General features: G+C 43.5%; 1 protein-coding gene across 1 annotated transcript; it reads left to right on the top strand.

Annotated features, from left to right (window-relative positions):
• Nucleotides 1-1,441: 1,441 nt before the first annotated feature.
• LOC143402017 (butyrophilin-like protein 1) lies at nt 1,442-10,334 on the top strand. The gene is made up of 5 exons (XM_076859537.1): nt 1,442-1,805; nt 8,661-8,942; nt 9,050-9,170; nt 9,624-9,650; nt 10,271-10,334. The coding sequence occupies exons 1-5, from the start codon at nt 1,442-1,444 to the stop codon at nt 10,332-10,334; spliced, it is 858 nt and encodes a 285-aa protein (XP_076715652.1).
• Nucleotides 10,335-15,005: the final 4,671 nt, after the last annotated feature.

Below are 15,005 nucleotides of genomic sequence, written 5' to 3'. Positions count from 1 at the left end.
AAAAATCAAGATATAAAAACATTTCAAAATACATTTTCCTCTTTTTTTTTTGTTTTCTTGCCTTTTTTTGGTGCTGCAAGCATTCATTCATTCATTTTATTCCTGAAATATTAATGAAATGTTGATTGTTAGGTGCTATTCTATGAAAGAATCAGACAGAAATTCTGTCATAAAGTTTACCTTCTAGCAGGAGAGAGTGAGTAATAACTGCAACTAGGCAGAGATGACCGTGATGGGAAATGCAGCAGGGCAGGGTGTGGACAGTCAGGGGCATGGGAGGCAGGTGTGGGCAGGCAGCAGTGTTCAGTGAGGTGGTGTGTAGATGGGAACAAAATCCTGGAGGAGTGGGACTGAGCTCTGAGGCCCATTTGGAAGGAGGGTTCCTGCAGGGGGAGGAGCCTGTGCAGAGCTGGCAGTGTGCTGAGGTGTGAGGAAGCACAGAGGCCAGGGTTGGGTGGACTAGAGCCCATGGGGAGAGAAGCAGTAGGTGAGTTCAGAGGGGTCTTAGGAAAGGGGGTCCACTTTGTCAGGCCTGAGGAGAAGTGGGGAGCCCTGAGGAGGCTTTGAGCAGAGCAGCAACATGGATTAGCTCATGTGTTAAAAGGATCACTGAGGTCAGGAATCCTAGTCATCCTCCAGTTGAGATTTAATGGTGGCTGAGACCAGAGTGGAGCGGCACAGAGTAGCTCTTTGGAGGCCCATTGCAGCGTGTCCTGCAGAGGAGTCATGTGGTAGCCTCAGAAGCCCAAGAGTATCAAGGGTGGAGAGTGAGGTGAACTGCTTCTTGAACATGCAGTGATGGGGGTTTCTGTGAATGATAAGAGCAGGATTTTCACAGCAGGAAGTAGCATTTGATTCTATATTTTAAAGTGCATATGTATTTCTCTCCTCCCTCAGTGGAGGACAAAAATATAGACTGAAGTTACAAATTTAGAACAGGAAAGGGGGAATGACCAGAGTGTGACCCAGGCCGCATGTGTGCTGTTTGTCAGTTTTCAGGTTTGTCCTGAGACAGGGTTAGTTAGACCTGGGGTTCCCAAATGGTTCCCAGGTCCCAATGTGTGCTCCCCAGACCACCCTTGGAACTCCTTGCAAATGCACATTCATTGTCCCCCCTCCCAGATCTAGTGAATGAGACACTCTGGAGTGGGTCCAGTGATGTGTGCTCTATAAGGCAGCCTTGTGGTTCTGGTGCATGAAAGTTTGAGAACCACTGAATTAGAGACTTCTTCATGGGAGGGCCTAGGGCCAGGAACAGAAGACAACGAGGGAGTGTCTTTGGCATCATTTCTGGCCACATCATAATGATCAGAAGATCTCTTCAAATCCATCAGACTTCTGGGTCGTCTCATGTGGCCCCTGCCCCAGCTTTCCTGGCCTTCCCACCTGATGTTGTATGTTCTCATTTTTTGGTCTGTGTCTCTCTAGTTTTCTCCCCACTATGTCTGTGCCCACAGAGCAATTCCAGGTCATTGGCCCTCGACACTCCATTGTGGCAGTGCTGGGTGAGGATGCCATACTGCCCTGCTCCCTAGTCCCAGCCATGAATGCAGAGAACATGGAACTGAGGTGGTTCCGCACCACATTCTCACAGGCAGTGTTCATCTACTGGAACCAACGGGAACAGACTGAGGAGCAGATGGCTGAGTACACAGGACAGACCTCACTGGTGAGGGGCTGCCTTACTGAGGGGCATGCTGCCATGCACCTCCGCCAGGTCCGGGTTTCTGACAATGGAATGTACACCTGCTTCTTCAGACATGGAGGCTTCTATGAAGAGGCTGATTTGGAAGTGAAGGTGGCAGGTTAGTTACTTGATGTCTATTCTGGAGACCTTGGGAATATTGGGTTTGATGGGAATATCAAGGATCATCTAATTTAACCTCACATTTTATAGGTGAAATGGAGAAAAAAGTGGCTCATCTTTTATTAATTGATTCAATATAAACACTGTATAGGGAGCATCTAAAATATTTTGGGACTTGTGCTGTGCACCAGAGATATATCAGTGTAATAGAGATCCCAGCCACGAGGAGTTTACATTCTAGAGACAAAGGAAGAAAAATTATAAGAAATAATTCAGTACAAGATGGCATAAGATGATAAGTACTTAAGACAAAAGACCAAGTAGATTTAAGAAAGGGGCTCAGGATGTGGGCTGGGAAGTTAGGACAATCCATAGTGTTACATAGGGAATTGGGCAGAGTCTTATTGACAGTCTAAACAAGGCTCAAAGGAAGTAGGTATTTAGCCAGGTGGATATCTGGGGGGCCTGATATCCTATTCATGCAGAGGGAGCACCTGGTATGAAACCTTTGAAGTAGGAGTTTGGTTGATTGTTCTGAGTATAATGACTCCATCATGGTTGGTAGGAGGAGTGAGGGGAGGATGGTAAGAAGTGGCAATACTGGAATAAAGAGATGGTCCTGTATTAACACCACTCACAGGTGTCAGGATGAGGTCATTAGGAGTGGACACCTGGGCTGGCACAAGAGCTCTGGATGTTGACGGGCTGGAAGGTAAAAAGGCAGAGGGCATATTACATGGTGATTGTGGCTACTTGCATTTGACCAGGTAGTTCTTGGGGTTGAGTGTGAGGGCCCTGAGGGTCTCAGATGGTGGAGTTTGGGGACAAGTGTTTGGAGAGGAAGGCAGTTACCAGATCAGTAAAGGCTTTGTGTGCTGTGTTATGGAGTTTGGATGCAGAGTATGGGGAATCCTAAACAGAGCCTTGCTGGGAATGCTCATGTTGGCAGCTGTGAATGGATGAATGGGAGGTGAGCAGGAAGGAGGCCTGTGCTGGGAGCCATCAGCCAAGTAGGTATGACAATTTCCTTGCCAGCGTACCCCCATGTTTCTTTAGTGGAAGGACTCATGGAAATAGGACATTTTGCAGGACATTGCATGTAAGGTGACCTTGCTCAAGGACCAGGGCAGGATCCGTGTTTAGGGTGTTCCCCTTTTAGAATAGGGCGGTTTAGCATAATAGGAGATTAGGGTGTTCCCCCTTTAGAATAGGGCAGTTTAGCATAATAGGAGATTAGGGTGTTCCCCCTTTAGAATAGGGCGTATCCTGCTGCTGAGTTCCTCTTGAGTTCTTAGGGTCAGACAGTATATTTTGGGAGACAGAAGCCCAGGAGTGTGGATTTGGGCAGAGTGTGGATTTGGGCAGAGTGTGGATTTGGGCAGAGAACGTGGATTCCCCCAGAACGTGTTTGTAGATGGCCAGTGTGAGTTCGGGAATAAAGAATTGCTGTTTGAATCTACAAGCTGTGTGGAGACTCGTGATTTGTGCCCAGCCAGAGACTGCGGCATTTGGCGGTCCATACGGGGAACATCTGAAGAAAAGGTAACTGAAATTGTTCGTCCCTGAAGAAGAGCGAAAGAATGGGTGAGCATTTCAAAAAACAATGTGTTCTTGTTTTGATTTATTTTGTTTTTATTTCAAGTTGCCTGTTCCTAGAACTTTCTCAGGCAAACTGGGGAAAATGGTTGACTCAAGGTTTTAAGTTGTTCGCCTCCGAGGAAGAGAAATTGTTAGAGAAAAAAGGCACCTCAGTAAGACCAAGAACAGCTAGGGCATATGTTGATACAATACAAAAATGTAGCCCATGGCTTTTTAAAGATGAGTTATTAAGTATTTCAATGGGACCATCATGGTATCCTGTAGAAGGGTTTTTCTTCAACAAGAAAGAGATGGCTAGTTCTGTTTACTACAATTGTCTAAGATCTTGGTTTTTACAGATATCTGATTAATTTACAAAGCTAAAGTGTTAAAATATCAACCACTAAATATGAAATCAAGTACTCTTTACTTATTAAGTTCCATAAGGTAATATATTTAATCATTATGTGTGTTTTCATAAATTGGTGAATGGAAAAATGTTTAATATTGCTTTGGTCTATGTCTTTGTTGAAACAAGGTTACTAAGTGTTAAGATTCTATCAGGTGTAATTTATATACAAAGAGTATAAGAAGTTTCAGTTGGGTTTCAATTAACAGTATTATAGTACTATAAAAAACATGAAAGTATTTCATCTTATTAAAGTGGAGTAATTTGTCTAAATCAGAAATTTTATAAGGGTTATTTCAGAATATGAATTTATAAAAAGGGTTAATGGTTAAAAAAGAGATAAAAAGATTCAAGATGTGAAAATATATTTTAATATAAAGGTTAAAAAAAAAGAAATGTTTCTAGATAAGATAATCTCTGTTTTAAAGTAAAAAGTTGTAAAATGCCATTTAAAAAGATTTTGAGGAAACTAGACTTACCTTAAAAGCTTGAGAAAGGAAGTAAGAAGAAAAAGGTATTTGTACATGGCAGATTGAGACAAAGCTTCTTAATGGAGTAAAAAAGGCCTTTGGTTGAAGGGCAGCCATGTAAACTAACATGAAAGCGATTTAAACAGAATCTAAGCCTCGTTTAAAAGAGTGAAGCTGTAGGTGGTGAAAAAGTACATTTAAAAGTACAGTATAGATGATAATTGTAAGACTTTAAAAGGTTAATTTGAAGGTGGTTAAGATGCCTTCATGACGAAGGAAAGATTGCGTCATTCGAAGCCTAGTTAATCCTAAAAATTGGAAAGGGGTATATATCCCCCAAAGATAAACTTAAAATAACGCTTTTTACTCTAAACTTTTTAAATTTGGATTCATCAGGACTTAGTGCTGCGGAAAGGCATATGTATCCAAAAAATGTGCATAAGCCTAAAGTTCTTTGGAAAGATATTCTAACAGGACAATGGAAAGGTCCTGACCCAGTGATTGTCTGGAGTCGGGGCTCTGTTTGCGTGTTTCCACAGGGAGAACAGCAGCCGATTTGGATTCCAGAATGACTAACCAAAAGGATTTCTACAGATCGAAAAGAAGATGATTTGACTCAAATCCATAACAGCTGATATCCAGAACTCCAGCTTGGCCATTCTTACATCTGCAACAGTGATTAACCAGGATGCTTTTTTCAATATATATTTTATTATTGCATTTTTCCACATCATAAGGCTCTATTTTTATTTTTTGAGCTCATACAAACCTAGGTTAATGTTTTTCTGAACAGTTTTATTTTTTGACTACGGAGTTTTTAAACATTGCAATGGAGATTTCACCTAGGTAAAGCTATAAGGCCTTTATTATTATCTTATGTGTTGTACGTTTGTTTGCACATTTGTGTTTTGTGTTGTATGTCTGTGTGTGCGTATGTCCATATTTCATATATGAGGAGTGCTCATGAGAAAATGGATCCAAATTATTATTTTTTTTATTCATGTGATTTAAATGGCTTAATTTAAATTAGGTAAACAGCTGTTAAGGATTCTTTTTAAAGGTGGTTAACAGATCTGCTTGTTTACTAATTTAAATCAGGTAAACAGCTGTTAAAGATTGTTTTTTAAGGAGGTTAACAGATCTGTTTGTTTACTTTCACCTTTCCTTTTCATTATATTTAAAAATTCTTTTCAGGATAATGTCTTTTTAGCATCATTGCCAGAATTCCTATCTTCATCCCAATGAATATAACTCAACAAGTATGCTCAATCAAGGAGCCAACTTACTTTGGGAGGCAACGGACTTTGGGAGGAAATGGACATATTGATAGATTCCTCCACTTTGAACTGCTTACAAAACTTGCCTGGACTATGTAACTATCGTTTAGTGCAGCTAATTGTGGTAATGCTGGCATATATTTGCTGATGGTGTCACCAGTGATGCAATTTTTATTTCCTTGCCAGCGCACCACATGTTAATTGTGGTAATGCTGGCATATCTTTGCTGAAGGTGTCACCAGTGATGCAATTTTTCCAAAGGAACTGTCAATTGGCTTGGTGTCGTGGCATTTCTGTATCCTCCTCCCTTCTGCTAGTGATGGTCTAAATTTGGGGGCCAATGGCTATATGCTGGACCGGTAGTCAGTGACAAGTATGATCCAATTGCAGTGGTATCAACCTAAGACAGGAGGCTGACGCCTAAAGGTCAGTTGCCTAAAGGTCAGTTTTCCGATGACGGGTAAGAACCATATGTTGAATTGGACAACCTACCAGGCACGGTCCTTAAGCCACATTAACCTCACTCCCCCACTGGCACCAAGGCCAAATTTGGGGGCCAACAGAGGTGAGGCAAAGAACCTCACCCCCACACTTGTGCATAGACCTATCCACAAGTATGGCTGTATGCTGGACCGGTAGTCAGTGACGGGTATGATCCAGTTGCAGTGGTATCAACCTAAGACAGGAGGCTGACGCCTAAAGGTCAGTTTTCCAATGACGGGTAAGAACCATATGTTGAACTGGACAACCTACCAGGCATGGTCCTTAAGCCACATTACTTGTTTTAATTAATCAGAAGGGGGGAGATGCTGGGAGCCATCAGCCAAGTAGGTATGACAATTTCCTTGCCAGCGTACCCCCATGTTTCTTTAGTGGAAGGACTCATGGAAATAGGACATTTTGCAGGACATTGCATGTAAGGTGACCTTGCTCAAGGACCAGGGCAGGATCCGTGTTTAGGGTGTTCCCCCTTTAGAATAGGGCGGTTTAGCATAATAGGAGATTAGGGTGTTCCCCCTTTAGAATAGGGCAGTTTAGCATAATAGGAGATTAGGGTGTTCCCCCTTTAGAATAGGGCGTATCCTGCTGCTGAGTTCCTCTTGAGTTCTTAGGGTCAGACAGTATATTTTGGGAGACAGAAGCCCAGGAGTGTGGATTTGGGCAGAGTGTGGATTTGGGCAGAGAACGTGGATTCCCCCAGAACGTGTTTGTAGATGGCCGGTGTGAGTTCGGGAATAAAGAATTGCTGTTTGAATCTACAAGCTGTGTGGAGACTCGTGATTTGTGCCCAGCCAGAGACTGCGGCAGGCCTGGAGTGCAGTTATGGTGTTCAGAGAATGAGTGCCTGACCTGAGGCATGGCAGTGGGGTGGGGGAGGAGGGGTCAGACAGGTTTAGAAACTAGAGTCAACTGAATAGATTTGTGGGTACAACGTTTGGAAGGTAAGGAGAAGACTTCAGAGACTTCCAGTGTTATATTTGAACTATTTGTTGTTTAGTGGCAGGACTATTGATAATTATGTGTCAGTTGTACTGCTGTAATAATGCTGTGTAACAAACAGTTACAATCTTAGGTGCATCTGGCAATAAAAATGTCTTTAATTTAGGCACTGAGGGAGTTCAACTAATTGGGCTGAACTTGGCTAATCTCACCTGGGTTTATTCATACATCTTTGGTCATGTTTCAGAAATATAATTAAAAACAAAATCTCCCATGCTAGAAAAAAACACTTTTATTAGTGAATAAGCATCAAACCAGAGTGTGAAACATATTATGGTGATCTGTGAACAGATCATACAACCAGAAAGGAATTTCATCTTTTTTTTTATATAGAGCCAAGCATATATAATCTTCTGTATACTTGTTTCAAAGATGAAGAATAACAAATCCTCAATAGGGCTCAAAGCACTATTATTCCATATAACTCATCCTAAATTTACCTGATAGTTTGGGAGACCATCTGTGTCATCTAATAGGCTTTATCTGGAAGCAAAATAAACTCCTCCAGTTTTATGACGGGAAGTAGTTTTACAACCTTTAGCAAGATGTCCACGTAAGTCAGGCTTCTACTTTTCCACAGAAAAGGGGGCAAAGGGTTGCTATTTTCCCTGATGTTTACATTTCAAAGAAATGGTTCCCATGTTCTTGAGAAAGGTATTCCTGAGTTACAAAGCTGGCAGAAAACCTAACCAGTTTTCAAAATCATATATAAACATTTCAAAAGAGGAGAAAGTGCAGATTTGTAATTGAAAATTCCTAAAGCAAATGGTATAAGAAAAAGCAATAGAATCTTCTTTTATTCAACAGGGAGAATTAAGCTTTTTACTTGTAATTTTAATTTGTTCTTAAGTCAGCTGAAAAGTTCACCAGGTGCACCTTGGTTGGGTGTGCTCACTTTTCAGGTGGTCATGTGGCTGAACTAGGGCAGCTGTAGCAGGTTGACCAGGCAATGTTACATGAGCCCATCCTCCACTGGGCAGCCCAGGATTGTCTTCCTGTGGAAATGGCAGAGAGTAAAACCAAGGTGCAAGTGCTTTTCAAACCTCTGCACTAGTCACATTAGCTAATTTCTCATTGGCTAAATCAAATCCCGGGACGGGGCCAGAGGCAGAATGTAAAGGTAGTAAAAAGTTTGTGGAAGTGAGAGAACTGGCTTTGAAGAAGGGTGAGGAATTGGGATACTTTAATCATTTTATCACAAGTGGTGCAAATTTATGAATTCAGTTGTGGAGTTTTGAGTTTCAAGTGTATGTGGGGAAACCTGGTAAAGATAACTCATGGGAACATCAGTGTAGGGGAACAGAATTCAGGAAGAATTTTGGAAGTGATACACACAGAGAGGCAGATGTCCTAGGAGAGTGTGTGAGGTGAGAAGACTGGAGAGCCAAGGAGGGAGCCCTGAGACCAAATTCTTCCTGTTTCCTTTGGGCCTCATGGTTGGGAAGAAGAGCCCACTGCCCTGTGGGGGTCCCTGTGCTCCTTCCTTTTCTTCTCTCTTCCCATAGAACTCCCAGAATTCAACATGAAAATCTCCCCCTCAAGTTGTGTAACTTGTAGGCAACTCTGGAGTCTCAGGGCCCAAGGAGGCCTCCTGGGACTCCACAGCTTCCTTCCCACAGGGCTGGGCTCTGACCCCCAAGTGCACATAGAAGGGCCAGAAGAGGATGGAGTGCGTGTGGTGTGCAAAGCCTCAGGATGGTTCCCAAAGCCCCAGGCGCAGTGGAGAGACCTCAGTGGAAACAAGTTCGCAGCACTTTCTGAGGCCCACACCCAAGACACTGAGGAGCTGTTTAGTGTGGAGGCCACTCTGGTGGTGAGAGACCGTTCTGTGGGGAATGTGACCTGCTCTGTCCTTAACCCTGTCCTGGGCCAGGAGAAGGCCATGGCTATTTACATCCCAGGTCAGTGCTGCTTCCCACTCCCAGCAGAGCTGTGGGGAGGGGCTGGCCTCTCTGAGTGTGCTGGCTCTCCTGGGTGTGCCCTGACCTGCTGTCTGCCTGGGCCACAGAGCCCTTCTTCCCTCAGGCTTCTCCCTGGAAGCCAGCATTTGCGGTGATCCTGACCATGCTGGGGCTCCTACTCTCGGGGCTACCTATTTTAGCACCAAAGAACATTCCAGAAGGATGCAGGTGAGGCAGGAAAAGGAGCATCTGTGGTGGCTTAAGGAGGAGGAACAGCAGGCAAAGGAAGAGGCACTGAAGGCCATTGGTAAGACCCCACAGGGCAAGTGCAGACCTGGTGGTGAGGGACAGCTGACAGGGGCCAGAGTCTGAAGTCTAGCTCTCTAGGGAGTTCCAGGGTCCTGGGCCCAGAGGAGGTGACTGAGGAGATCAGAGAGAACAGACTGATGGGGTTGGGTGGGTGTGTAGGTAGAAATTTTAGCATCAAAGTTTTTTCTTGGGTTTTCCAGGCACACAGACTTTTCTTTTCTTGGGGATGGGTGTTCACACTGTTTTTCATTTCCTTTCAGATGAGCTCCAGGCAGATCTCAGTAAGTTCTGCTTTCCTGCTGAATTTTGTATGATTCGATGGGAGTAGACTTTCTAGTTCCTACCTCTCTTAATTCCTGTGTTGTTTTTCAGATCAGAGGAAAGCTGCTTATCTGTCTGGTAAGTGACTCTCTTGGTATCCTTGGTTTTCTTATCCTGCCTGTGACCTGGTGTCCCCTTTTCTTGTTTCTATCTAGGCACAGACATGTGGGTCCCCTCCCTGGGAGGCTAATTGGAAGCTAGTGGAAGCCAGAACACTGCTCCCTGGGCATTCCTAGATCTGGGCTGCTGTTTCCTACCTAGATCTTGGAAACCTGGGTGTGATGGTGACCCCTGGTCTGTAATGTATTCTGCATTTTATTTCAACCCTAGCTTGCCCATTATATTGTGCAGAAAGCCATCCATGATTTACTTGAGGTCTTCTGTAGGTATGGCAGCCAGGGAGATTTTAGGTTTAACCTTGGGAACTATCCTTGGCTCTTCCAGGCAACTGATTGCCCAAGACACATGACCTTTATCTCAGCCCTACTAGGAAGATTCCTCATAGTAGCTCTGGTGCTCAATATTGAACCCAGTGCCTCTCGCATGCTAGGCAAGCTCTCTACAATTGAGCCAGAACTAAACCCTCAATCATTCTTCATTTTTGGTAATTTCCCTAATGTCTTTTTAAATTATAATTTTGTTTTCTCATGTTGTGGTGCTGAGGAGTGATCCTGTTCTAGGCCCATCCTCCCCTGCAGGTTAGTGTTAGCTGTACCCCCTGAAAACATCGTGTTTGACTGGTATTTGTTGTTGGTACAGTGACATTGAAGAGTTCAGTTGTGAGCAGAGCCTGCATGGAGCAGGGTTGGAACTATGTAAATAGAAATTGCTGGTCTCCATGAAATTTCAGAAATTATATTTTACAGCTTGGGACTTATATCTTCCTAATGTGGGTCCTTGGTTCTGTATTCCCTTTACTCCAGATTCCTACCCTTTGGGTCCAGGTTTGGTTTTTTTATTTCTTTCTGGTCCTCAGGATATAGTTCTTCTCTCAGCCACTTTCTACTCTGACTCGCTGTCCTAGCTGGATTTCTTATAAGCACTTTGGTTGCTGAAAAATGAGTTTCTGGTGTTCTGAATTTGGGATCCAGGATGTTTAGGGAGGTTTGTAAACTACTTAAAATGATATGCAACATTCCGTGTTTGTGTTACAGGAACAAAATGCAAGTTAATGTTCACAACAATTTTCTCTGCTTTTAAGAGAATTTTGCTTTGCTTGTTGGGCTTGGTCTTTGATTTTTTTAATGTGTGAAGATCATAAAAGGAGGAAGCTGGAGAATTTAAAATTGTTTACCTAAGAAAGGGCTGGGAACAAATCAGAGAAGAAAGGATGAGGTGGGATGAGAGAGGAGATGAGAAGGAAAGTAGAATGCCTAAGATTCATAATGAAATTTTGGGTGTGCTGAAGCAGTGGGAGCTGGAAAATCACATCCGAGGTGGTTTGAGTTGAGTGTGAAGAGGATTTGCAGGTTATTTGTGTGCATGTAATGTGACCAACTCCTTGATATATCTTTGAGAGGGTTCAATGAATACTTGTGTGTATGAATTCTATTAAGCCAGTTCTGAGTAATTATCTTATTGACTTTGCCTGTGATAATGAGACCTCCTCCCCCTTCCAGCAGCAGTTAGGGCAGGCATATACTAAGGCAGTTTCCAATGCAATTAAAGATTATCCAGAGGACTCTTTAACTCTGGGGGTGAGTTTAGGATCTGTGCCATCTGAATTTGTATAATATTCCCTTTTCCTGCTCTTGTTATTTCTTTTTGATATCAGGGATATAGACTGTGAGAGTTAGAGAAGGGTGAGCCATGGAATCAAGGAGGTTTTGGATTCAGATGTTTGAGGAACACTCTTTGAGAATCCTAATGATTTTCTTGCAAACATGTTTATTAAAAAAGAAGGACAAATAGTTTTTTTTTTTTACCATTCCCCATTCTCTGCTGAATTAATGTCTACATGTTTTCATGTATAACTTGCATACTCTTTTATTTTGTAAGGATAAACATCATTACTATAGTAGAATCAACACTTTCATATTGAGAGTCCATAGTGTGAGGTGGACAAATGTCTGATCTCATCTTGTTCATGAAATTGTAACAATGAGTTATATATTTAAATTTTCGTGGGAATTATGTGAAGAGTACATTAAGGCACATAGCACAGTACTTTTGACACACTGGAAATTCTCAAAAGTTTTTTTCTTTCACTCCTTTTCCTTTTCTCCCCTGTCTGCTTCCTTCTCTTCTTTGATAATATCAGTCAGTTATTATATATAAAAATTATAATAGGATATCAACTAATGTCTTGGTGAAAAATGAGCAAAATTTACTTTTCTCCAAGGGTCATCTGGGTCTGCTCAGCCATTTTATATTATTTAGTTTCTATGAAGAAGCTCAACAAAGATGGAAATACCACTGTATGTGATTGAACTTGTATTAGTGGTTATGGGGGGCACAAATTTAAACACAAATCTTTAAGAAAGAAAAAAATGTTGTTTAGATATTATTTTAATTATTCTAATCTTGTTCCTGAGGCTCAGCCCTGTTGGAGGCAAAAGCTTTCCAGTTGAAGACATTTTGGAGTGTATGGCATATTTAGGTTTTGCTTTGGTCAATGACCTTTCTATCTCCTTCCCAAAAGGGAGTATGGAGGTTGGAGGAGACTTATGTGGCCTTGGGACAGTAGGCGAAGATGGACCATGTGTTTTCTTTTAGTTATTTCAGGTCCTCACCATCAGGAGGCTAGTGTGAACTGGTTCATAAGACACTTGGGTTGGTGTCTCCTGAGAAAAGGCAGGTCTCATCTCATTGCTTGGTCTCCCTTCCCCTGACCCTGAGGTAAAGTCCAAGGTCTGTGTCACTTATTCCTGGTCGCCATTGGGCTTTTCCCTCTGAACTTCAGACCTTCTCTGTTTCACTGACTCACTGGGCACCCATATGTCTCTTCACCATCTAGCAGAGCATGTGGTATTTTCTGGGTCCTCAGCATCCTGTGTGCAGGAGACAGGGAGGTTCATGCTTTCTGCAAGCACATTTCTCTGCCAGTGCTTTGTTCCATGTTGGGTGAGACACCTATGTAGGCATATTAGTTTTCTATTTGCTGCCAAACTACTACAGACTTTAACCAACACAAATATATTATTTTACATGTTTATAGACCAGAAGTTCAAGGAAGTATGAACAAGGTTGTGTTCCTTTCTGGAGGCTGTTGTCTTGCTCAGTTTCTAGAGGCCATCTGTAATTTTTCATTTTGACTTGTTTCTGTGATTCTATCTGCTTCTCTGACCACAGCCAAGAAAGGTCTCTGTTTTCAAGGTTCATGTGATTAGTTTGGACTGATCCAGAGAATCCAGAATAATCTCCCCTACTCGAGAACCTGAACCTTAATCACATTGGTAATGTTGCCTAGTCATGTATTTAACATTCACACACTCTGGAGTTTAGGACTATGGGTTCTATTATAGGTGGAAGTTTTCAATCTCTTCAGGGAGTTCTTGTGTGAGGCAAATTACTAGGTTCAAAATTTTTGGGTTCTCCCATATCTGTAAGGATGTTTGCTCCTATTGGCCTAGTATTGACCTCTCACTGGATGTATTTGTTTCCTGCTTTGAACTTCTTTCTCTCCCTTCCTAAAACCCTCTTCATTGCCACCTAACTGGGTTAGATTTCTCTGAGTTCCCTGCACTCATGATTTCTAGTCATCCTCCAAGTTCAGCTAAGCTAGATGTAATTCTCAACTCATGGCTTAGAGGAAACCTTACAAGTTCAGCACAGTCAGTTCTTTATAAGTAAAAGGAGATCTTGGAAATTTTGATAACCTCAATTGTATCACAAGATAACTTAGTTTTCAGGATGGTTGTGTGTTTGTGTCTTGAGGAAGCCTTATTTGGTAGTTAAATCTGAACAGTGACCTTTCAGATTGATATCCAGCCTTTTGATTCCAGGGTGATAAGCTTTTTGGCTTAGTCTTCATGGGAAGGCTGCAGTGGCCCCTCCATACTTCATGTTTATGTATTAGTGGTGTGTGTGTGTGTGTGTGTGTGTGTGTGTGTGATTAAGAAATAAATATAGCAGCTTAATTTGCTGTATTTTTCCCTTCTTCCTCCTACATTGCTGTGTTTCAGAAGACTGAGTGCTGTCCCTGATATGTACAGACTCTGCAAATCCCTGATATGGGATGTGTATTCTCTCGTAGATTGGTGGAAGGAACAGTTCCAAGCCTGTGAGTGATTGTGTGCTTCTAGATGTTCCTCCATTGCCCTCATGGCTTCTGGATTCTCCTTAAGTTATCTGTGGTGATTGAGATACTGGCATCACCAATGGTGTTACCCTGGCAGAAGTGATGGTTACAGAACTGGTATTAGTGAGCCCAGACCAGAGGAGGAAGCCTGCGCCAGATCAGCCCAGCCCAGCCCAGAAGAGGAAGCCCGGAGCCAGCCCAGCCCAGACCGGAGGAGGAAGTAGGATAGAGGGAGCCAAGCCAGTCCGGAGGAGGAAGCCCAGCCCCGCCCAGCATGCTAGTCCGGAGGAAGCCCATCAAACCTTAAAACCCATCAAAAGGGGTGTGGCTACCAGCACCTTTCTGCGGCTGATCCGGGTACCCGGTTTCAACTCCCCCACCCTTAGCTGCAATAACTCAAAATATTTCCCACAAGCTTTTGGGGATTGTAGCTATCAACGCAAAACAACAACTGTACAGGCACCTGGATTCCACCTCAGAGACTAGAGTAGGGAAGATACAGGTGGAAGCTCAGGTCCTTTCACACTGGCTGTACCCACCACCCTGAATACAGAGGCTCAAGCTAGGAATAGACAACGCCACCTACTGGAAGCAAGGAAAACAGAGTTCTGAGAGATTTTTTTTTTCTTTTCTCTTTCTCTCTTTTCTTCTCTCTTTCACAACCCCAACATATGTGAAATCAAGAACTGTGCATGAGGGGAACCCAACATGGCTGCCGGCAAGGAGGCAGCACTTTCAATGCCTCCGCAGGAACGGGAGCAGAGAGGACCATTAATTCACCTGCATACGGCCTGCTGAGGGACTTCTAGCAAAATTCCGCAGAAAGGAGACCTGCCGGGAATTAGTAAGTCTATTAGAGTGGTCACTTTGTCCCAGACGAGTGAATCTCAGCGAGTGAAACTCAGCAGGAACTCACGGCCAACGCCGAACTCCCGCTGCTGCCCACACTTTGCAGCGTACTTACAAACGGCCACAGCCTGCTTGGGCCCCAGCCGGCCTAGCGCAGAGGCGGCTCGGCGCTGCAAACGACCACCCCCTCCGATCACCCCCTCCCCCCCGCCGGCTCGGCGCTGTGAACAACGACCCCCACCCTCCACCCCTGCCCCGCCGCGCTCGTGTAAACAGCTCCTACTGGGGCGCAGTCCCGCCGGCCCAGCCGAAAAACCGCTGCTCACACATTGCAGCGAGCATAC

This window comes from Callospermophilus lateralis, chromosome 6, assembly GCF_048772815.1.
Source record: "Callospermophilus lateralis isolate mCalLat2 chromosome 6, mCalLat2.hap1, whole genome shotgun sequence".
In the NCBI taxonomy this organism is placed as follows: domain Eukaryota; kingdom Metazoa; phylum Chordata; class Mammalia; order Rodentia; family Sciuridae; genus Callospermophilus; species Callospermophilus lateralis.
This window is presented reverse-complemented; position numbering and strand designations above follow the sequence as displayed.

Bases quoted from the DNA above. Each gene is read 5' to 3' on its own strand.
- LOC143402017 (XM_076859537.1), top strand. From the start codon at position 1,442: ATGTCTGTGCCCACAGAGCAATTCCAGGTCATTGGCCCTCGACACTCC. The intron at 8,943-9,049 runs GTCAGTGCTGCT...CCTGGGCCACAG, and splicing joins CATGGCTATTTACATCCCAG to AGCCCTTCTTCCCTCAGGCT. The intron at 9,651-10,270 runs GTAAGTGACTCT...CCTCCCCTGCAG, and splicing joins GAAAGCTGCTTATCTGTCTG to GTTAGTGTTAGCTGTACCCC.